The sequence below is a fragment of the Oncorhynchus tshawytscha genome, linkage group LG18, assembly GCF_018296145.1.
Source record: "Oncorhynchus tshawytscha isolate Ot180627B linkage group LG18, Otsh_v2.0, whole genome shotgun sequence".
NCBI lineage: Eukaryota > Metazoa > Chordata > Actinopteri > Salmoniformes > Salmonidae > Oncorhynchus > Oncorhynchus tshawytscha.
In genome coordinates this window covers 16,037,452-16,062,135 of record NC_056446.1, presented here as the reverse complement: position 1 = coordinate 16,062,135, position 24,684 = coordinate 16,037,452, and the positions used below count along the sequence as shown (strand labels likewise).

The 24,684-nt window shown below is 45.9% G+C and overlaps 1 protein-coding gene across 1 annotated transcript in view; it reads right to left on the bottom strand.

The window, feature by feature from the left end:
- Positions 1–946: 946 nt before the first annotated feature.
- The window catches only part of LOC112217585 (mannosyl-oligosaccharide 1,2-alpha-mannosidase IA), a 157,899-nt gene continuing 134,161 nt past the window's right edge, over positions 947–24,684 (bottom strand). Inside the window, exons 6-12 of the mRNA XM_024377994.2 lie at positions 20,207–20,330; positions 19,792–19,885; positions 14,107–14,222; positions 12,026–12,245; positions 10,987–11,159; positions 9,548–9,663; positions 947–4,187 (exon numbers count right to left, since the gene is read on the bottom strand). Coding sequence (XP_024233762.2) covers positions 4,055–4,187; positions 9,548–9,663; positions 10,987–11,159; positions 12,026–12,245; positions 14,107–14,222; positions 19,792–19,885; positions 20,207–20,330 — 976 coding nt within the window. The 3' untranslated portion in view covers positions 947–4,054. The remainder of the gene's footprint in view (positions 4,188–9,547; positions 9,664–10,986; positions 11,160–12,025; positions 12,246–14,106; positions 14,223–19,791; positions 19,886–20,206; positions 20,331–24,684) is intronic.

Genomic DNA, 24,684 nt, shown 5'->3' with positions numbered 1-24,684 from the left:
GAAATTAACATTAAATTATCTGGCAACAGCTCTGTTGGACATTCCTGCTGTCATCATGCCAATTGCACACTCCCTCAAAACTTGAGACATCTGTGGCCTTGTATTGTGTGGCCTTTTATTGTCCCAAGCACAATGTGCACCTGTGTAATGATCATGCTGTTTAATACGCTGCTTGATATGCCACACCTGTCAGGTAGATGGATTATCTTGGCAAAGGAGAAATGCCCACTAACAGGGATGTAAAAAATGTGTGCCCAAAATTGGAGAGAAATAAGCTTTTTCTGGGATCTTTTATTTCAGCTCATGAAATGCCTCAGACTGATTCCTCTTTAGGATTTTCCTAGCCACTGTGCTTCTACAGCTGCATTGCTTGACCCTGCTGGTCATCTATGAACGTTTGAACATCTTGGCCATGTACTGTTGTAATCTCCATTCGGCACAGCCCCTCAAAGCCTGGTTCCTCTGTAGGTTTCTCCCTAGGTTTCTGCCTTTCTAGGGAGTTTTTCCAAGCCACTTTGTGACATCGGCTGACGTAAAAAGGGCTTTATGAATACATTTGATTGATTGATTTGTGGTTTTAGGCTGAGTTTCTGTATAAACACTGTGACGACTGCAGACGTAAAAAGGGCGTTCTAAATACATTTGATTGATTAACGACGCATACAACTACATGCAATAAGCATGTCTGAAGGTCAAGACAAAGCAAGCAGAGTTGAAAGAGGAGCAATACATCAATGTTTTGATACTCTTCGGCCACCTAGTGGAGAATAGCTATACATACAGCTTCACTTGGAAGTGGTTTGGTATCCTCTCTCTTACAGCGCTGATAAAACATAGTGGTGAGAGCCCTGTACAGCCTCTGATTATCAGACACATTTGACCCATTGGAGGACTAATATCATTGATGTCAAGATTACATTTAAGAATGAAAACACCAAAAAGGCTATCTATTAAAAGATTGTTTTATTCACAATAGAAGTGTAACAAATATAGTTTATGAAAATTTTTGCTGCTCATTAACATCATTTCATCCATAAGTTCGTAAGATTTATATAAATGTAGAATGGAATATTTACATTTTAATATGAAAGAAACAAAAACAAACATAACAATTTCCCACAAAATTAAAATAACATTAACCCAAATAACCTATGTGCAATGGAATGATTATCAGCAATATTGTACAGTTTACATTTCTGAGGTTGTTTCACGAAACCATTAACAAGAGATTCACAAATAAAAGGCATTGTAATGCGAGAGATCGTCAACACAATATTCAACCACAAAGTCAATTGGAAATGAACAGCACGTCTTCTAGTCTGCATACTGAAAGAAAGAGGAAAATAAATGTGTCATGTTTTCATTTTACAGCGACTTTACCGTTTTCTGTATTCCTACGAGTCATCCCTTCTGCTCCCGAAAGCTGCAACAGTCGGGAGACACTTAGAGACAATTTATGCTTGATCTGAGGCGCCATATGGATGGTGTGACGCAATTGCGACGCCTCTGGAGGCACTCAGAGGCCAAATTGAGCTCCGTACCGCATCCCTGTGAGCCTCTCGAATTTTGTAACAATGCGGAAGGCTCTGTATAGCTCCGCCTTGACATGATTGGTTGACGGTAGGTGAAGGCGGGAGGTCCTGTATAAACACAAACTCACTTCCTTGACAACAGCTCTGCACTGCTCTGCAAAGCTCACAAAGTATGAACGCCCTGACTTCTGCAGAGGCTGTACCACAGTAAATACTGCACAGCCAATGCAGATGTCGGATTGACTATGCAGCGCCTTTTCGGCTCTCAGAGACGGTGAATGCAGCAATGTCATATCTACAGTGTATAGTGAGTGATACTCTCTTCCCTGGAGCCCGAATGGCTGCCATAATTAACTAGGTGGAGGGGGATCTCAACATATATGGATATTAATATTGCTTCCTCCAGTAAGGTAAACAGGGATTACTTTGACTTTGTCTTTTTAAAGAACAGTAGAGAAAGCCGAGGTTGCCCTGCTGGCGTTTCAATAGGAGGCCTGGAAGAGTGTAGCTCCAGCAGGTAGCGGATATCAGTGAGGCTTCTTAAACCTTAAATTCTTAAATTTTCTAGGGTCAGAATATGACTTCAAAAAAAGATGAAGGCCTCTTGATCGTACCCCATCCATTTCCCAATAAGATGTATGGGGAGACATTTTAGGAACATCAGCGCCCCCTGTCTGTGAAAGTACACCGCAGAAGAACAGAACTGTTTGACTACGGTTTCCTACAAACACACTCCTCTCTCTAACATCCATGTCTGAGTGTCCATAAACTTCCATGGTCATGAGTGTGTTTGAGAGTGTGAATGTCTATGTATGATGTGTCCCGTATGTGACCATTTCAATCTATTGGTCCTCTTTTCTCTATACAGTATTCAGCATGTTTACATGTTCATATGTGAGTGGATTTCATCCAGTGTAGTGAACAGAGAACCTTACTTGCATCTTCTCATTGCATGTCAACACAACTAAACAACTCCTCTTGTGCTTCCTCTTATTCTCCTGAACGGACTAACAGCTTCTTCTGATGGGTACCACGACACATTCCTTCAGCATTTTGTGCTTTCCAGAAGAAAGGAATCAACAAACAAATCAACAAATTAAGAACAACGAAGGCAAAATAATCTTAAACATCACATTTGATGGTACATTCATTCATACGATGCATTCGTTCCATATGATTGACTACCAAGCTCTTGGTCTGACTCTGCCCTGGTCTCCCCCAACTCCCAAATAATCCACAACACAGTGCCCTCGCTCAACACAGTGCCCTCGCTCTCCACAGTGCCACCTAGGGGCCTGATCCCAAACCTTCCTTCCAATGTACTACAGAATAAATTATCAGCATAGCAACTATTTTACATCACATGGGTTTCATTGTCTTTACCACCTCTAATAAAGAAAAAACAAAAACACACGGCAACTTTGTCGATTTAAGAACAAAGGAACATGTTGATGGGGGTTGGGAAATAAAGTGAGCTCTGACAAACTGACTAGGCTGAATGAATTGATGACATGTTGATAGAAGGGATGAACTCTACTTTCCCAACACGTTCCATATTTCAGGAAGGGACCAAGCTAAACGGTAAATGTGTCCACTTCATTAACTGAGAGGTTGTCCTCACTGCAGGTCTTTTCCCCGTGACTTCATCCCCTTTATAAACCTACTGCGACCTGCTACACTCAAATGACTGGAGGACTGGACTGTTGTAGTACTGGTTGTCCAAAACTAGATGGCAGTGTGGTAAAGGTGATAAAACCTTCAGCCAATGCCACCTGGACCGTCTGCTAACTACCAGACTACCTGTATAAATAAAAGCCTTGCAATTTGCCTGAACTGCTTATTCGATAGACTATTTCAGACAGAAAGGCACTATTTTGACTGGATTTCAGCTATAGAGCAGGTGAGAATCAAGCTCTGGGTCTTTAACAGAAATACATCTAAATGGTCCATTGTTTAAGTGCGACTAAAATCATATTTACGATAAGAACAACCCAAATCCGATATGTTGATTGACATAAAATCTGTTTTCAGTCACACCCACAATCACATACCCGAAATACATGGAAAGAAAGAAAATGATAAAGCTGTATTCAAATCAGTATGGCTTTTTTTGAGTGATGGTGAATCTTACAGCGTAGTAGTGTCCTGTTCTCCTCACAGAGGAGGGTAAATCCTACAGCCTCTACAGCACTGGGAGGGGAGGGCAGCATGCAGACTGATTGTTATCTCTACATGATGACAAGACAAGCACTCATGGACGAGGTGGTTCTGAGTGGTGGTTCCCAGTCCCCAGTAGAGGGCAGTCTGGGTCAGGAGAGGCAGGCAGCCCGGTCCGGTTCCATCTGGTTTGATCATGGACTCAAAAACAGGAGTGAGTCCAGTCTACCAGGGGAGTGACCTGCCTGGGTGAGCTCCACCCACAGTGGGGGAGGAGTAAAATAGACAGCCCCGCCCACTGCTCAGAGAGGGAGGGGATAGAGGAGTTCCAAGATGGGTGGAGTCAGGTCAGGGGGTGGTCCACTCTATTCCAGCTGGTTGGGCTTGTCTGTGTCCGTCATCTCCTTCTTGATGACAGGGAGGGGGTGGGCCTCTGTGTTGAACACCCAGTGCTCGAAAGGAAGATGGTCGTCATCAGAGAACAGCAGGAACAGATATCTGAGGGAAGGAGAGCGAGACTCAGTTTAGTTCAAACACTAATTTCTGATCAACACGAGGCCTTAAGAGAACCCAGATATTTACATCAACAACCTCTACTCCTACTTGATGTCCATGAGTGCATCAGTCTGCGAGAACATCCACTAGATGTCTGAGAGTGTCAGAGAGGACAGTGGAACGGTCTCACAAATCCCAAAACCAACTACGGGAACAAACAGTTCAGCAACTCTCCCATGCCAATATTTTCCCTGCCAAGCTTGGGGTGAGCCAAGCAAACAATGTAGAATGATAAATAAATTAAAACGACAAGACTCGAAACAATTTATGTTTCCTGCCGCCTGCCAAAAGCTATTGGGCTCGGCGTGAAGTCGCAAATCCAAAAAGTTGAGCCCAGCAGCAGCAGTTAGAGTGCAGGAGGGCCTATACCCTAAAAGTCCTTAATCAGGTGCAGATGTGACACTCGATAAAATTTACAGACTATAAAATGGACAGGGATTGGATGACGCCACGCCCGCCCTGCATAGCCACGGTAACCTTGCGGGCGCCACTCCATTTCCAGAGTGAGGAGAAGCAGAGTAGTCTGAGCGATTAGTGCTTTTTTGAGATCTGTTCGGTTTCATTATTAAAAATGTGGGTTGAATGTTGTAACACAGAATAAAACAGATTAGAAAAATCCAATGATGGTGATGACAGCCGATTACTATTCACTTTAATGAAATATTTCTGATGTTGTGTATCTTACATTTGTTTTATTTGGTGGCTATGTTTTCATTCCATGTCATCATCTCTTCTCTATAGAGCTGCTGCCTGTGCCGTCTGACAAAGTCACCATTTTAGTAGTTCTTCAATGTAAATAAGGCATACTTTTATGACTGCTGAATACCAACTATCAAATCACTTAGATCATGTATGTTCAGGTAGAGATACCGCGAAGCAACAGCTGCTCTCGATATCACCTCGTGACTGCGCATTCTTGTGCCTCTTCCGTAGATGCGCAATGGATTATGGCCATTGTAGTTCATTACCACGCTTTATGCGCTAAACTATGTAGAATACAGGCCAATATTCTAATTAGTTTATCGCATAAACTATGTAGAAACTACAACGGTCACGCCCTGACCAGAGGCTTTTATTCTCTATTTTGGTTAGGCCAGGGTGTGAATAGGGTGGGCATTCTAGTTTCTTTATTTCTATGTTTTCTATTTCTTTGTTTCTTGCCAAGTGTGGTTCCCAATCAGAGGCAGCTGTTTATCGTGGTCTCTGATTGGGGATCACATATAAGTTGTCATTCTCCCTTTGGTGTTTGTGGGTTCTTGTTTTTTGTTAGCTCTGTGAAGCCTGCAGAACGTGACGTTCATTATTCTTTGTTTGGTGTTCTGAGTAATTAAAGAATCATGAACACTTACCACGCTGCACCTTGGTCTCCTTTCCGACGAGAAACGTTACAACAACTCCCTACTACATCGCATACTTCAGGCTGGATCTGATTGATCTCTAGAGAAACTGTCCAATTTGCGTATTGAGCTCACGGAAAAAAACGAACTAACTTGAATGACATCAGTCAATTAGTAGTTAAAAAAAAACAAAAATAATAAAAACAAAAATTGAGTACTTCAGTCACTAATGACAACAGTCAAATTCCCCTCGCACCAGCCCCCAGCGTTCTCAGAACCCAAAGCCTCATTTCACTCCACTAGTAATGTGTAGTAAGACACAACTAACTCATTAAGTCATAGCAGCACAGCATCCTTCTTTATTTTATTTTTTATTTTGTTGGTGTTGTATTTTACCCCCTTTTTCGCCCCAATTTCGATCTTGTCTCATCGCTACAACTCCCCAACGGGCTTGGGAGGTGAAGGTCGAGTCATGCATCCTCCGAAACATGACCCGCAAAACCGCGCTTCTTAACACCCGCCCGCTTAACCCGGAAGCCAGCCGCACCAATGTGTCGGAGGAAACACTGTTCACCTGACGACCGGATGTCAGCCTGCAGAAGCCCGGCCCGCCACAAGGAGTCGCTAGTGTGACGAGCCAAGTAAAGCAAACAGCCAGACATACAGCTTTACATTTAGTCATTACTGCTAATTTGACCTCACGCAAAGGCAGGAGAACCCTGGCCAGGAGGCTGAGAGAGATGGAGAGAGGGAGAAGAGCGATGGAGAGAGGGAGAAGAGCAATGGAGAGAAGGAGGAGAGCGATGGAGAGAAGGAGGAGAGCGATGGAGAGAAGGAGGAGAGCGATGGAGAGAAGGAGGAGAGCGATGGAGAGAAGGAGGAGAGCGATGGAGAGAAGGAGGAGAGCGATGGAGAGAAGGAGGAGAGTGATGGAGAGAAGGAGGAGAGCGATGGAGAGAAGGAGGAGAGTGATGGAGAGAAAGGGGATTCAGGAAGAAAGAGGGTGAGACAGAAAGAGGTAAAGAGAGGGAGAAAGTAGGGAGAAAGGGAGAGCCAGAGCCTAAAAGATGGATTTTGCAAGCATTAGTAAACGAGTCATTTGGGGAGTCCTGGCATTTGGAGAGACCCTATTCGCAAAATTGCAGCACTTTCCAACACCATTAAATGAAATGCTAGAGAAGTTTAACAGCTCTATTAGGTGGCGGGACTCACACAGCATTTCATATAAGCATCAGTCAGAGAGGCAGATTAGCCCAGGTGTTTGGGGGTTTGGGCAAAAAAAGGAAGAATAACACCAAAATCAAAGTGCCACAGAGTTGTTTACTGCACAGAAGGAGGGAAACGGGCACGTATTTGTTACTGTTGCTGCTGTGGTTGTCAACTGTTACAGCAAGACGTCCTCACTTACCTCTCTTGGATCCTTTCCCTCCCAACCTTGAACCTGTATTTTTTTCCTGTCTCCCCCAGGTCTCTACCTCTTTCCATTTCCTTCTCTCCTTCTCTCCTGCGTGCAGCTTGGTGTTATCTGTCAGTCATGGTGACGTGGCTGTCCTTACAGCCCCTAGCCCCCAGAGCAGAGCAGTGTGGGGAGACAGAGCAGGGACAAAGAGCCTGTGACCTCTTTATAAGGTCACACCAGAGTGCTTTGACAAGGCTCCCACAAGAGGGGAGCAAAACAACACCACTGATACGCCATAGAAACCATAGAGGGGGGTTAAATCTCTCTCAGACCAGGATTAGACTGGACAATAGACAGAGAGACCCATCTATACGCCGGTAAGAGATATGTTACAATGAGCCTATCTCACTGGACCCACATTATATGGTCTGTCTAACCCCCCAGGCATTGCGCTATTATCAATAGTGAACGAGAGAGAGAGGAGAGAGAAAGGAGAGAGAGAGATTTTCAGAGAGCGAGAGAGGGTATAAGGGCTCAGTAAAAGCAGTCTGCCTCCTCTTATCGGTGTCTGTGTGCGACTGCTGCTATCAATCTCGGAGAAGACTGCTGAGGTCCCTGTAGTACAGTGCACACTGTGCTAGCAGAAGCCTGCCTGTCTGAGCCGGCCGTGACAAGACAATACACACAGGACGTCAGTTGTTTCTCCTCAGAGGCCAGCAGGCACAGCACAGACAGAGGTGAAGTGAGTGCTCATTGGGGGAAAGACATTCTACTTCTGATCTGTTTTGAAGTGTTCAAACAAACTGAATGTCAGGAAGCTGTCAGAGAACACAAAACACAGAGACGTGTCTGTTTTTTAGGGTGTGATGAAATACTAGAGCAGGTTTTTGGTGTCATGAAACAAAATGTAGGTGTGACTCTCTTTACCAGGAAAACATTGCCTGGATATAGACAATGTTCCTCTATATGGCCTTATAATCTTGGTTAACCCAGAACTAAAGTCTCACGTAAATAATCAGCTGCTCGATCAAGTTTAGGATCCATACGTGTTAAAGGGCAACTCCACCACTTTTTCAACCAAATTTGAATTATCTCCAGCACAATACTAGTGTCAACATATGTGAAAACGGTGCACTTCTAAGTTTTGTTTAAAAATATATCAAGTTAAAAAAAAGTTAGAAATGCCTTCTAGAACAAGTGAACTTTCAGGTGCCTTCATAACAAACTTGTATGTCAATGTGAAGAACAACATGACCTGCACCAAAGTCAAATTAGCATATAACGTCAGGCCAATGAGACAGTGTCCAAGTTGTAAAATTCTCCAGTAGAATGTCCTGCTTTTAGTTGCTTTTAGTTACCCGTTTTTCTAGATAAACAGATACTAAATACATTTTTAAACAGACAGGTTAATTGGTGTTAAAATAAACCAGTTATGCTATTTTGGACCACCAGGCTGCTGATGTCATGCAGCCTGTCGTTTTTGTGCTAATACTTTTTCATAACGACAAAGATAAGTTTGATGTCGGATGACAAATAAATGTTCATGATGTCACTGCGACAACGGTCTACAGACGTGCAGATTGACATAGATAGACGTAAACCAGCCTTCAGTCTTGAAATCTTTGGTTGTTAAGTACACTATCGTATTCACTCTGTTTAGCACGTGGCCTCACATGTGAATCCTTAAAGAGATGGGTGGGGCTAAGGCTTAAGAGGGTGTTGACAATGCTTAATGGGTGTAGACAAAGGGGAGCTCTACAGTAGTTCAAGGGCCATTTTCTCAAAAGTGGGGTTACAAGTTTATCAACTTTCAAAGCAGAATTACTTTCCCTTAGTTCCTCAACTGTTGTGTATGATATACAATTTTCTAGCTCTACTTTTTTTCCCTGAAAGTATCTACTTTTATCCAATGTAAAAAAACACTATTAAAAATGTTAATATATAAGACCGAATCGAGCCGGTCGGTCACATATGTAGACACTGGTTTGGTGCTGGAGATGATGAATATGAGGTTGAAAAGTGGAAATATTGCCCATTAAGAGAAGAGATGAAGAGATGCTAAAACGAGGTGCGGAACTGGAACGAGGAGTTCTAACCTCTTAGCAAGTTACGGGCCGAATGTACCCTCCCCTTCCGAAATCCGAAAGATGCGAACACCTGCGAAATCATGATTTGTCCAAATACCCAGTGACGATAAACCCAAACACCTGAACAACTGCTTCTCTTTATCCACTGCATCCCATTTTGTCCCAATAGATTCTACGGTACCAGTTATGTTTAGGTAGATCTGTCCAGGAGAGAATAATGGCCTTATAGGGAGGACAATTACTTCTATATGTATGTGACCATTATATTGTCAAACAAATCCAATACTATAATTATTCAAGGAACGGTTCTGGGGGGAGGAAGTATGATGACAAGGATGCAAAAAAAAAACAGATCGATTTTCTGACAAGATCGATTTTTATTCCTCTCTAATGGCAAGGCCAAAATGTCAATGCTATGTCTCCAGATGGCTCTTAGCAGAGTAAGATGACAATGTGTGTGTGTGTGTGTTAGCGCCTTACTTGAGTGTCTCTGCCAGGTAGAAGCTCTGCTGGACGTCGTCATGGTTGGGGCTGGAGGCGTAGACGTCTCTCACTCCACTGTAGCCTCCCTCCACACGACAGTGCTTCTCCAGAGCCTGAGAGACAGAAGGAAAGAGAGAGAGAGAAAAAGAGAGAGAACAGAAAATAGAGAGGGAGAAGAATGAGAGAACGGAGGGTGAAAAAGTGTTGAGTTGACTCTGTTTCTTATGGCAGGGTGTTGTAGAGGTATGCACGGTGGTGTTCGCTTGTTGTTGAACTAGCATATTTCCCTTCAGTGTGGCTGCTCTGCCTGCAGGTGGGGGGGGGAAGAGGAGAGGAGGCTGCATTAGGCAATATGACTCAGGGAGAAAATGGAGCTGAGGGGGATGGAGCTGGGGCTGCAGTGTTTACACATCCACCCTGGCTGAATGAGGGCTGAGGGCAGGAGGAGGAGTTATCTGCAGACAGGCAGAGAGGCAGGCAGGCAGGCAGGCTCCAGATCATATTTATGGCTAACACAAGGCCCATCAGAGGTAATCTCATGTCATTAGTGGATACAACAGCATGGCTCTGGGATCTGAGCAATCAGCATTCAACATTACCACTGTTCTGATCTGTTGCCGCATAGCAATGAGAGAGAGAGAGGAGTATATGGAGGAAGGAAGAGTTTGAGGTTTTAATGACTACTGTACTCAGAACTAGCGGTGCGTAGACCTGAATGAGTTTACACATCACAATGAACAGGGGTCTGTTGGCGTACAGAGCCCTTTTCACTTTTTGGGCTCCCGAGTGGGGCAGCGGTCTAAGGCACTGCACCTCAGTGCTAGAGGCGTCACTACAGACCCTGGTTTGATTTCAGGCCGTTTCACAACCGGACGTGATTGGGAGTCCCATAGGATAAACTCAGATTTTTTTATATAAATATGAACTTTTTCAAACAAAACATACATGTATTGTGTAACATGAAGTGTGATGAAGATCAAAGGTTAGTGATTCATTTTCTCTATTTCTGCTTTTTGTGACTCCTCTCTTTGACTGGAAAAAATGGCTGTGTTTTTCTGTGGCTTGGTGGTGACCTAACATAATCGTTTGTGGTGCTTTCGCTGTAAATCCTTTTTGAAATCAGACACTGTGGCTGGATTAACAAGAATTGCATCTTTAAAATGGTATAAAATACTTGTATGCTTGAGGAATTTTAATTATGAGATTTTTGTTGTTTTGAATTTGGCGCCCTGCACTTTCACTGGCTGTTGCGGGGGTCCTAGACAGGTTAACTGACTTGTCTAGTTAAATAAAGGTCAAATTTAAAATGTTAAATTTACTGTCAAAGTTCTAAGAGGAAGAGTCTCTTCTCAGTGGAGGCTAGGAGGGGACAGGATGAAAACAAACATGACAGATAGGACTGTGGTGTGATAATTCTGAAGGATAATAGTTCTCACCTGCACAGCCTCCCAGCCCCACTCTCTGTACTTGGGGTCGTGGGTGAACCTCCACATGTACATGTAGGTCTCGATGACCTCAGGCCTCAGGATGAAGTACTTCTCGTTCTGCCGTGTGGCGATGGCCTCCACGCCACCGTCAAACCTGAACCCCTCTGGGCCCAACTTCAGGGCTGGAAGAGGGGGAAGCAAGGAAGAACACAACATCGTGAAAAACTCCAACCAGATCTAGGAGAAGGTGATGAGCAAAACAAAAATATATAAAATATAACTAAAGATTTTAACCTGGCTGGCACTACGCTCTACTTACCCAGCAGCCCCTCTGGCCTCAGAGAGAAAACAGGCTCAACGCTCATTAATCTTTCATTTCACACTGGCTTGCTCTAAAGAGGGGTGGGTGGGGTGTGTGTGTGTGAGAGAAAGAGTGAGTGTGAGCTGTGGTTGAGTCCTACACCTCCTTTTGTCTGGGCTTCAGAACTAATATCACCTCACCTGGGAGGAAGAGTTTCTTAGCCTACCCCTGCTGTAGAGGGAGAGGAAGAGTTTCTTAGCCTACCCCTGCTGTAGAGGGAGAGGAAGAGTTTCTTAGCCTACCCCTGCTGTAGAGGGAGAGGAAGAGCTTCTTAGCCTACCCCTGCTGTAGAGGGAGAGGAAGAGCTTCTTAGCCTACCCCTGCTGTAGAGGGAGAGGAAGAGCTTCTTAGCCTACCCCTGCTGTAGAGGGAGAGGAACAGCTTCTTAGCCTACCCCTGCTGTAGAGGGAGAGGAAGAGCTTCTTAGCCTACCCCTGCTGTAGAGGGAGAGGAAGAGTTTCTTAGCCTACCCCTGCTGTAGAGGGAGAGGAAGAGCTTCTTAGCCTACCCCTGCTGTAGAGGGAGAAGAAGAGTTTCTTAGCCTACCCCTGCTGTAGAGGGAGAAGAAGAGTTTCTTAGCCTACCCCTGCTGTAGAGGGAGAGGAAGAGCTTCTTAGCCTACCCCTGCTGTAGAGGGAGACAGGGACACACTGGTGTGCCCCAGATGATGGGGTCAGTCAGACTCACTGGTGCGGGCGTAGGACTCGTGGCAGGTGCGGGCGATCTCTGCGGCCTGCTCCATCTGGTGACCCGTCTTGTCCTCGGGAGCTCCGTCGGCCCCCAGGGCGATCATGCCCCCGGCGAAGCACGTCAGGTGACCCATCTTGTGCTCCAGCAGGCCACCCTTCCACTCAGCGATGTACGTCAGTCCCCCGCTGGACTTCCTCATCAGACTGGTCTCAATGGCCTGGAGGACAATGACAAGAACGGCATACAGGTGAGCCGTCTATCCAACCCCAGTCCCAGACCGGGGCCCTTCCCACTACAAATGGAGTGGAACATTAATAAATACCACCCAAACAGCATTGTTAACCTTGATAAAAAGGATGTTGTTTGAAAACCAGGGGTCCCAGCTGGTGGCCAGTATTATGTATTTGCTTGTGTGGCGTGGACACAGAACGCTGCTCCTATTTGTCCCTGGCTTTTACTGTAGACGGGAGGGCCACTTTATCCCGAGACATTCTGGAATGGCGGGCTGCGTTTCATCCACGGCGAGACACGACACCAGGAGGATCACAAATGATTCAAAACGACGGCATGTATCTCCCGCTAGCCACACAGCAGGTGTCCAATACAGTAAGATCACAACTGACAGACAACACACGGTTATTACACGGCCATTAACGATGAGAGAGTAAAAATCCTGCCTTTTAACATATGGAATAAATATGTGCAGCGAGTCGACGGCAGCTTGAAACGCTATACTATCTCCGGTGCATTCTCTGATGCGCCTCGTTGTTCAGCGCTTCATTTGGCACATTTATTTTCATATTCATTGAGTTTGCTTTTCTCCTGCCGAGGGAAAACCCAAGAAAATGTAATATTGCAAATCTCCCGAAAGCAATTACGTTTTTAAAAGATAATTCAGATCTGTGCTTTTGTAGTGTGTGACCCATCACGTAAATGGGGCAGTCTATATGCGGGTGGGCATTGCCTGGCGTGTTCCGCCACAGAAAATCAGCCGATTAATATTCTCCTAAACTGGTTATTTCATTTCCTTTGGTCTCTTTAAAAAGGCAGCCTATATCCTGTTTAGCAACAGCCCAGCCTTTTCCTGCTGAGAAGAAATAAAAAAAATATCAGGCCATTTCCTTCAATCTCAGCCTCAGACTACTAGTGCTTCGAGAACAAACAGACCTGGACAGAGGCAGGCAGCGGCACATCTTGTTCAGCACTGGCTGCTTCGTTTCTCATCGGGGGGATAGAGAGCATGTAGGCTGGGCCGGCGCTGAGGCGAGGATGCCAAGGAGCCATTAATAAGTGAACAGAGTCTGTTCCTAACCAGCTGCCTTTCAGGCTGTCTGACACAAATGGAGGACGGCTTGGCATGGCAATAGGGACCCTCTCGCTGTGGGTGACCTGCTTGTGGTGTCTCGCCCAGGTGGATGGCAGACAAGCGGGTTGGTAGGTAGGCAGTTGTGGTGGGGAAACAAGGCTGGCTGGGAGTGGAATGGAGGGAGGGTAATATCCTGGAGCAGTCTGGGTCCTTGTGGACCGCCGTACGGAGAACAACATTATTATCTCCGACAGGAGGCTTGGCTCTAATGAAACAGAGAATTTGGCTAGCAGCATTCAGAGCACATCTCACCAGATAGAGCTCTGATTCTGGTTGACCCCCATCCACTGAAAGCTTCCTCCAACCCCACTTACTCACTCCTCCAGCTTCTGTGGAGTGCGGTTAGTACTTCACACTCAGAGATAACCCCTGCCTGGCGTAGCACGTCTTGCTTTCACATAGCAACCCACACAACTGGTACTGCTTTCCGACTCGGACTGTTCAGTCATTTAAGAACTCCAACTGTTGTTATCGCGTTGACAAAAGAAGCTTTCAATGGAGGTCAAAAGAGCCTCGTGAAAAGGTTTAGTCAGCGCTTCGGAATGCACGGGTACTGTAGCCATTAAATCTCAGTAGGAGAGAAGAAAGGATGAGTAGGAGAAGAGGAGCAGAGGGGACTGGGGTGGGGAGGATGGGATGGGAGTGGGGGAGAGAGGACGGGTGAGAAGAGAGGAGAGGTGTGTAGGCTAGATAAGGTGTCTTGAGGGTTTACCTGCAGAGCGTCATAGTAGAGCTTCTTGCCCTCCTCGTCCGTCTTGTCTGACATCAGCCAAGCCTTGAGCAGGTACTCATAGAAGCTATCTCCCAGGCCGCCCACTGACACGTGATCTACAGGACAGAGACAACACGAAAGATTTGAGCGTCATGCTGGAGCCAGGCTTAATTTACCTATCTCATCTTGCCAGCAGCAGCCCTCCCTCCTCAGTGGCCTGCCTCACCTCAGGATGATGAATGGCCCAATGATGGCGGCCATCTCAGCACCCGAGGCTGTTTACACAGGAAGATGGCCCCTTAATACCTGCTCAGCCTCCGAACCTCAGTGACAAAGGGACGTGTCTGGCATAGGCCTGGCCAAGGGGACGGGGACACCTTTTCAAACAGAGCCCAACAAAGCTACAGGAGTAATGGGATTAGTCTCCTTTGATGGCTGATGTATGGAAGATGTCTGCAAGGGGGAGATTGGCATTCTGATGAGTTTATCAGGTCCCCCCCCGGCACGTCCCCGGTCACTGTGTGAGTACCGACTGAGCTGTGCAGGGAGCAGCAGCGATACAGCCGGGTATAAAAGAGAGACAGTCCCTGTGACAGTCAGTGAGGTGTGGGGCTGTGCCGGGTGATGTGCTGTCCTGTCCACTTCACTCTCTGTGAGGAATGAGTCTCCAGGGTCTGGGAGAGAGCCTCAGTCAAGCCAAGCCGCTGTTCATCATAGTGATTGTCATGCCCCCTCATACATATGTATATGTCATTAACAGCCAAAGCCTTGTTTGGGGGATATAGATTAGACGTCAGCAGTAATAAAAGGGACAGAGCTCCAGGAAGAGTTTGTAGTGAAGTGTGGTCTTGCCCTCATAAGGACTGTATTTCCTTGCTGACTGGGGTCAATGCCACAGGGGTTAACAGCAGGTCAGAGTGGGAACACAAGGTCAAGGATCTGATCATGGCTCTGATTGACAAGGGACAGGGACAAATTAAACTGCCTGCGAACTGAGGACTCAGACATCACACTGTCTTGCAGTCCTGCAGTCTGATAGGATCTCGTTAATCTATCGTAGCGTAAAAGAAACGCCTGACTGCTCAGTTTTCATCAGGAAAGGAAGCTAGGTTGAAGGAGGGTCATGTAATTTGTAATCAATTAAAATGTCAGCATTTTGGGATTGACTCACTGAATTGGACGTTGGTCACACACACACACACACACACACACACACACACACACACACACACACACACACACACACACACACACACACACACACACACACACACACACACACACACACACACACACACACACACCTGAATTCAAAGTCGGAAACTCTGGCATCTTTCGAAAGCTCCGACTTGAAGACCACTGAAGTCATGATTTGAGTTCCCAGTTCTCTTGAAAGCACCAAAAATCAACAAGCATGGCGTCGCACACATACTTAAGGACGACAACTCGTGAAAAGTTATTTTCACAATAATGTAAGGGTTTCTTGTTGATCCTAGGCTGTTTAACCTAGGCTGCCTGTCATTTCATATAAATGCTCCGGTCAACTGTAAGTGCAGTTATTGTGACGTGGAAACGTCTTGGAGCAACAATGACTCAGCCGCGAAGTGGTAGGCCACAGAAGCTGACAGAACGTCTGTCCTCAGTTTCAACACTCACTACCGAGTTCCAAACTGCCTCTAGAAGCAACGTCAGAACAAGAACGGTTTGTCGGGAGCTTCATGAAATGGGTTTCCATGGCCGAGCAGCCGCACACAAGCCTAAGATCACCATGGGTAATGCCAAGTGTCGGCTGGAGTGGTGTAAAGCTCGTCGCCATTGGACTCTGTAGCAGTGGAAACGCGTTCACTGGAGTGATGAATCACGCTTCACCATCTGGCAGTCCGACCGACGAATCCGGGTTTGGCGGATTGCCCCAATGCATAGTGCCAACCCCAAAGTTTGGTGGAGGAGGAAAAATGGTCTGGGGCTGTTTTTCATGGTTCGCGCTAGGCCCCTTAGTTCCAGTGGACGGAAATCTTAACGCTACAGCATACTATGACATTCTAGACAATTCTGTGCTTCCAACTTTGTGGCAACAGTTTGGGAAAGGCCCTTTCCTGTTTCAGCATGACAATGCCCCCGTGCACAATGCAAAGTCCATACAGAAATGGTTTGTCGAGATCTGTGTGGAATAACTTGATTGGCCCGTAGAGCCTTGACCTCAAGCCCATCGTTCACCTTTGGGATGAATTGGAATGCCGACAGCGAGCCAGGCCTAATCGCCCAACATCCGTGCCTGACCTCACTAATGATCTTGAGGCTGAATGGAAGCAAGTCCCCGCAGCAATGTTCCAACATCTAGTGGAAAGCCTTCTCAGAAGAGTGGAGGCTGTTATAGCAGCAAAATGGGGGACCAACTCCATATTAATGCCCATGATTTTGGAATGAGATGTTCGACGAGCAGGTGTCCACATACACAACATGATCAAAAGTATCTAGCGTCTTTGGCTCCACAACTCTAGCGCATCTCTTCCAGCTATTCACTGTGCAATAGGCTATAGGCTACGGATGCAAGACTCTCCGCTAGTCCTCTCGGAAAATCCCAGGAAAATCTATAGGCTACAAAATTCTATATTAGATGTATTTTTATGCTAGACCTAATAGGCTTTCCGTGGAGAGAAGCAGGTTGGTCTTGCTAATTGCTGAATGCCTACAGCGTAGAAAATGCACACCGGGGAAAGTTGCGGCTAGAGAGTGTATCACTGTCCAGTGATGATAACGTTGTAGCACTGATGTATTGAATGATTGCACAGGATAGACAGTGATGTGCACAGTGAAAAAGAGCCAAAATAATTGACATCCATTAGAAAAATGAAAATCACTTAAACCACTTGAGCAACAAGGCAAGCAATGACATGGCAAGCCAAGCAAGCAATGACATGGCAAGCCAAGCAAGCAATGACATGGCAAGCCAAGCAAGCAATGACATGGCAAGACAAGCAATAGCAGGCTAAACAGTGTTTATTGTTGAATATCTACATTTCATTAAAATGCCAGTTAATATATTATACTTGTCATTAAACTACATGTAGCCTACACTGAAGTATTATTTGCAGTTGTCACTATGACAATGAACACACCCTGAAACACTGAATGGTCTGTGTTACCACTTTATGAATAGGCCTACAGCGTCGCAGTAGGATGCTTTGATCGACAGGTGTAGGATACTGATCGACAGGTGTAGGATAATGCGGAACGATACACTTTCCTCTAGTGTGGATGTTCGCCAACGCAGTTCGTTATAGTCCTTGGTGTGGACGGGCCTTAACTGTTACATTGGTAAAGGCCTCCTTTTTGCGGATAACATGAATATGGTATGAATACAGCAGGCGATTTCAACCACTGATTTGATAGAATTTTAAACTGCAACATTTATAGCCTACTAATAAGGGATTTAATATTCCCTGCTATTTGGTTTTAATGACCAATTTGTAGGGGAGGTTAACGTGTTTTTTTCCCCCAAACGCTCAGGGAAGTCCAGGTAAAATATTACCTCCATGTACCCCTTAATATACTGTAAATAACATTCACTCCCTAACGGTGGGATGTCCTCATGACTGTAAGCCATGTTATTGGTGTGATAGGATGACAGTCATGTCTGCGGTCTATGCCATTGGTTTGATGCGATGTCCGTCATGTCTGTGGGCCATGTCTTAGGCAGCTCCACACATACAAGAAGATGTGACTGCCAGATACGTGGCTCTAAAGGGACACTGTACTGATGGTTTGTATTGAAACATCAACTACAACAGCATCACCAGAGCTTTGAGAGACCGTCTGTACCTTGACAGAGAAACACTGAGAATGGAAAGACCTTTTCTATGACATCCCCCTTAGGTCTACTCTACCAGTAAATACAGATCACAAGTGACCTTTATGTAAAATATCCTCAGGTGGCAAATGGTTCTGGTGCGAACCTGGAAAAAAAAAAGAAGCTTTACATTTTTGTCACAGCCAACATTAGCATTCCTATACTTCAGGCTATTTGTCAATGGAGTTGTTTTTCTTCTAGTTGGAAATTCTTCTTCCAGCTAACACTGACCATGTAGACCACAAACACTTTTAGAGGTGCCTTTAGCAATGTTTGTCTTGGAACCTTCTCTGTGTTCTCTAAGGCTTGGTTTGACATTACTGGTGTAGTACAGCTACTTTCCCCTAGTCAGTCAGCAATTCACAGAGCCACTCTCTCCCTCACCTGGCTGGCTCCCATCAGAATAGCTACTTGTAATGATAATTATAATAATACTACTACACGGGACTTAAGAAGTGCTTTTTCAAAGACCCAACGATGTAGAGTCATCCAGAGAGACACAGGACTCTGACAGCACCCCCACCTCACTACACCCTGGCCTGGGTCACTACATCACTCTGCTGGGTGACCCGATGTCAACACCACCTATGCTCCACTAAATTATGGAGCTGTAAACTGTACGGGGAAAAAAACCCTGTGGGATGGATCAAGTTGTCAGAGAGAATGAGAAACAAGCCGGGCGGCTGCCCTCCTCTTCCTCCCCTTCCATTGATCCCCTCCACCCAGTTTGACCCAGGGGCTGGATGCACAGCGGTCAGTCATTAGCGCTGAACCCTCTCTGACCAGGACTACAGCAGAGACAAACACACAGACAGTTAGTATGGGTATTCATCCGTCGTGACATTTCAGCGAGGGCATAGAGGGGCCATTCAATTACAGAGGGTCACACACACACACAGGGAGGTATCGCACAGAATAGCAAAACAAACAAAACAGCTAAGATATGCATTCAAATTAAAGTGTGTGTGATAGAGATTGCAGTGGGTCCATCAGGATGCTACAGCCAGCAGCATATGGCTGAGCTAGGGACTGGTCTGGTCTGATCTGGTCTGTGCATCTCATTAACCTTTTGTGTGGCTCAGAGACAAACAATAATTTGAGAAGGGATCCACACAAGCTGCTGTCTGCTGGGCACAGGGCTGTCTGAGCACGGACACACTGCAGGGTTACTGCATCCCACCACCGCCTCTCCCCAGCCGCCTCACTGTGCCGTAGATTACCGACAAGGCAATTCTTGGGTCTGAAGCTTGTTTTGTCAAGAGGTGGCCTGGCTGGAGCTGGGTAATGTCAAAGCAGAAGTTGCTCCATACAAGGGATGGGGGTACTGAACTGTTGGGGTGCCTTGAGTCAAAGAAGCAGGAGAGTTTGAGTAGTATATTGTGTGGAGGTATCACGACCGAACTGTAGCGAGAGAGGACTAATTAACTTTACTGGCAGTATTCACCATGTTTAAGTACTGTCATTAGCCACAGATACTTATTTCTCCCTGATGTCCCTCACCCCCTGGGCAGCATTAAGTTACATAATCTTCTAATGCACAGCCCACTCAATCAGAAGTGCTCACATTGAACTGAAGTGGCTCTCCCAGCTGTAAATACCTTGATAATTACAGGCTGCGGAACATCGATTGACAGCCACTGGTGAACCTCTAATGGAAAGGGAAAGAGGTGAGATGGAAGAGAGGGATGAGAGAGGTGAAAAGAGAGAAGGCTGGGCAAGATGGAAGATGGGAGAGATGGTTAAACAGTGATGCAGAGGGAGGTGGAAGGGATTAGATGGGAGAGAGGGATGAGACAGGAGAGGGGTGAGATGAGAGAGGGATGAGGGGGACTTACGTTGTCCCCACTGTCCGCTGTTAGGGTTCAAATAGTTGGGGTACAGTCCCTGGGGCTTATCCAGTCGATTCAGAACCTTCCGGATGTTCATGACCTAGGAGGAGGAGGAGGAAAAGAGTTTCTACTTTCTCCCTGCAAATACCTCATGGCCGCCTAATCTTCCAGCAGCACGGCACAGTAATGCACTTTAAATGGCCTTACTGCAGGAACGGCAGTTAAGGGAGGCATAAGAGAGAGAGAGGCCGGTGGCTCAGAGCGGAAAGAAGGCATTTACCTGCAGAACAGGCATTAACATGAATAGTAATCAAGGTCACCGCTATGAATAACCCCATCATCAGGCTGGCTGAGTGCTCAGTTACACTTGGTGTTAGTTAATGCGCTGGAATGGAATGTGCTGTGGCTCCCAAGCTTTCACCTTCTCTGCGAAGGCTGGGTTCCCTGACAGCTTGGAGAGGTGCATGAACTCCAGGTGCAGGGTGCCGTACTCCGCCAGGATGCTGCTGCCTCCAGACGCCCACGGCCAGTTCCTCCCGATGCCACTGCAGCGACAACAAGACAACGCAGCTAATTAAGTCAGCTTCTCCAAACAACACTGTGACTGCATAGAACACCAAACACAGTTCTACCAAACCTCAGGTCCACCAAACATCACTGCACAGGAAGAGAACATAAAACACTTACCTCAGTCAAAACATTTACCTCAGTCAAAACATTTACCTCAGTCAAAACACTTACCTCAGTCAAAACATTTACCTCAGTCAAAACATTTACCTCAGTCAAAACACTTACCTCAGTCAAAACATTTACCTCAGTCAAAACATTTACCTCAGTCAAAACACTTACCTCAGTCAAAACATTTACCTCAGTCAAAACCCCACCACACAAACATTCCCTAGAGAGCTCACACCTCCATAAACCTGCTAACTTACGTCAACCCGACACACGTCAGTGGGGTCAAAACCTTCCTCCTGTCTTAGGAATGTGACTTTAGATATAGTACTCATCTGTTTTAACATCACACCAAATTAACTTAAAAGACCACACATTACTCCTCCGATACTATCTCTCCACAGTGTGTGTGATATAAAAATGTCCACCACAATGTGTATCTGGGCTGCCTGTTTTTAAACAGCAGGCCCGGGTCAGAGCTGCCCTTCTAAATTCTTTCTATTACCCTGCTTCCTGTGTGATATCGCTTCCTGAGTCACCCTGATGGGCCAGTGTGTGTATTAGGACTAACCATATTTCAGTCTGCTAATGGTGTGTAATCATTGACTCCCCAAATAATAACTAGTGTCACTTTTGCTATTCTAGCTTTTGTGTGAGAGACCGAGCACTGGGAGATTTCTAACATTATCACTGCATGAATCAGTTCTGGCTAGTACAGGGACCAAAGGGTAAGAGCCAAAAACATATCCCTGTGTGGGCGAGCGTGCGTGTGTGTGTGTGGGCGAGCGTGCGTGTGTGTGTGTGTGCGCGTGTGAGAGTGAGTGCTATGTAAAACATATCCCTGTGTGGGCGAGCGTGTGTGCGTGCGAGAGTGAGTGCAATGTAAAATATATCCCTGTGTGGGCGAGCGTGCGTGCGAGCGTGAGTGCTATGTAAAACATATCCCTGTGTGGGCGAGCGTGCGTGCGAGAGTGAGTGCTATGTAAAACATATTCTACACAGACTCCCAAATTGAACTGGCATCCCTTTGACTTCATTAGAAAAGCAAACTTGTTTATAAACATTAGTGTAACTAATTTGACCTTTCTCCGTGCCAATTGGGTTGAAGTGGTTTTCCAGGTCCGTATTTCAAAAAAAGGGCTGACAAAGCCCAACAGCATATAGCACGGAATTCATTAGAGAAACAGACAGGCAATGCAGAGGTCTCCAGTCGATGACATTGTGTATTCATAAGGTCTTAGTGTTGCCTCCAATGTCATCATTCCTATTGCTGAAATTATCTTCCACCATCACTAATGATCCAGGGCCTGCCCCAATACTAGGCTCATGCATGCAGGCAACGCATGAACGTGCACACACAAACACACAGGGCCTTGGAACGTGACCCTACATCCATCAGCTCCCGTGGCCTGGGCCATAGGGAGGGGAAGAGAGGGAGAGGGAGAAGCAGCCAGGAACACACTGCTCAACCTTTTTAAAGCTGGGTGTGTATTGTAATAACCCCCGTCCTCAACCACACGCTGTGCCAAAACAATTTGTTTTTCATTACACAGCTGATTAAATCATGTTACACAAATTCTGGGAGAGAAAAAAAAAATCACACAAAATGTCTGGGAGGAAAGAAAAGGGAGAGAAAGCGTCTGTTCCTGGGTCAGAAAACCTAATTGGTGTTTATGATGGTTAGTGCCCAGATCCATAATCAGATTGCCACAGCCTGGAATGGAGAGGATATATGCACGTGTGTGACAGTGAGTTGTGTGACGGTGTGTGTGGGTTATTTGTCAAGAGTGTGTGAGCGGAGGAGAATCAGATGACATCAGTATCAGCGGTGTACCTGCTGCAGCCAGCCATGAGGTTAAGATAGGTGGATGCAGACAGACCTGCCATCTCTCATTCATCTCCATAATGGTCCATTACAACACAGTACAGTGAGCTCTTGGCTGCATTGTGGCCCAGCACTGCCATGTCCTCTCTCTCCAGACTATAAAGGCGTCAGCATGCTTCAGTTCGGCTAGCGCCGAGCGAACTCGGCTAGCGAACCGAACGAGTGTTCTCGCATACTCCATTTAAAAAAATGTTGAAAAAGTGTCAATAGTACTTTGTCCATTTCGAGACTCCGTAGCCAGTATAAACTTCCTCAAAAATGTCATTCATTTTGATGTTTTGTGGAGGAAATCTTAGTCGCGCAACTTTACATCTAACTAAGATGTTACGTGCAGTATTTCTCCATAAAAATAATGTGCATGAAAACAAGTTCTCGTTGAATGACAACAGTGCATTCGCAAAGTTCAGACCCCTTGACTTTTTCCACATTTTGTTACATTACAGCCATATTCTAAAATTGATTAAATAGTTTGTTTTCCTCAGTCTACACATGATACCCCACAATGGCAAAGCAAAAACTGTTTTCATAAATGTTTACAAATGTATTAAAGATAAAAAACAGAAATACCACATATACATAAGTATTCAGACCCATTCACTCCGTACTTTGTTGAAGCACCTTTGGTAGCGATTACAGCCTGGAGTCTTCTTGGATATAATGCTACAAGCTTCCCATTCTTCTCTGCAGATCCTCTTAAGCTCTGTCAGGTTGGATGGGGAGGGTCGCTGCACAGCTATTTTCAGGTCTCTCCAGCAATGTTTGATTGGGTTCAAGTCCGGGCTCTGGCTGGGACATTCAAGGACATTCAGATATTTGTCCCGAAGCCACTCCTGCGTTGTCTTGGCTGTGTGCTTAGGGTCGTTGTCCTGTTGGAAGGTGAACCTTCGCCCCAGTCTGAGGCGCTCTGGAGCAGGTTTTCATCAAGGATCTCTCTGTACTTTGCTCCGTTCATTATTACCCTCGATCCTGACTAGTCTCCCATGTGCCTTTTACTGAGGAGTGGCTTCAGTCTGGCCACTCTACCATAAAGACCTTATTGGTGGAGTACTGCAGAGATGGTTCTCACATCTCCACAGAGGAACTCTGGAGCTCAGTCAGTGACCATCGGGTTCTTGGTCACCTCCCTGACCAAGGCCCTTCTCCCCCAATTGCTCAGTTTGGCTGGGCGGCCAGCTCTAAGAAGTCTTGGTGGTTCCAAATTTTTTCAGTTTAAGAATGATGGAGGCCACTCTGTTCTTGGGGACCTTCAATACTGCGTCATTTTTTGGGTACCCTTCCCCAGATCTGTGCATTGACACAATCCAATCCCGGTGTTCTAGGGACAATTATTTCAACCTAATTGGCTTGGTCCACTGTGGGACTTTATATAGACAGGTGTGTGCCTTTCCAAATCATGTCCAATCAATTTAATTTACCACAGGTAGACTCCAAATCAAGTTGTAGAAACATCAAGGATGATCAATGGAAACAGGATGCACCTGAGCTGAATTTCGAGTCTCACAGTAAAGGGTTTGAATACTTATTTATATAAGGTATCCGTTTTTAATTTTAAATAAATTTGCAAAAATGGTTTAAAAAAATGGTTTCGCTTTGTCATGGGGTATTGTGTGTAGAAAAACATTTCTTTAATCAATTTTAGAATAAGGCTGTAACGTAACAAAATGTTGAAAAGGTGAAGGGGGGGCTCCCAGGTGGCGCAGTAGTCGAGGGTACTGCATCGCAGCGCTAGCTGTGCCACCAGAGACACTGGGTTCACGCCCAGGCTCTGTCGCAGCCGGCCGCGACCGGGAGGTCCATGGGGCGACACACAATTGGCCTAGCGCTGTCCGGGTTAGGGAGGGCTTGGCTGGTAGGGATATCCTTGTCTCATCGCGCACCAGCGACTCCCGTGGTGGGCTGGGCGCAGTGCACGCTAACCAAGGTCGCCAGGTGCACAGTGTTCCCTCCGACACATTGGTGAGGCTGGCTTCCGGGTTGGATGCGCGCTGTGTTAAGAAGCAGTGCGGCTTGGTTGGGTTGTGTTTTGGAGGACGCATGACTCCCGACCTTGGTCTCACCCGAACCCGTACGGGAGTTGTAGCGATGAGACAAGATAGTAACTACTAATAATTGTATACTACGAAATTGGGGAGAAAAAGGGGGTAAAATTCAACACACAAAAAAAGTGATGGGGTGTGAATACTTTCCGAATGCACTGTACTATATTGAAGAATCCCTACTACTGACCAATCACCAATGATGGGGCATAAAAATTCAGTTCTAAAATTCAGTTCCGAAAGTGCTCCTGAACTGCAGAAAAAACCCTTACGGATGTCCAAAACGAACAAAAACGTAAAAAT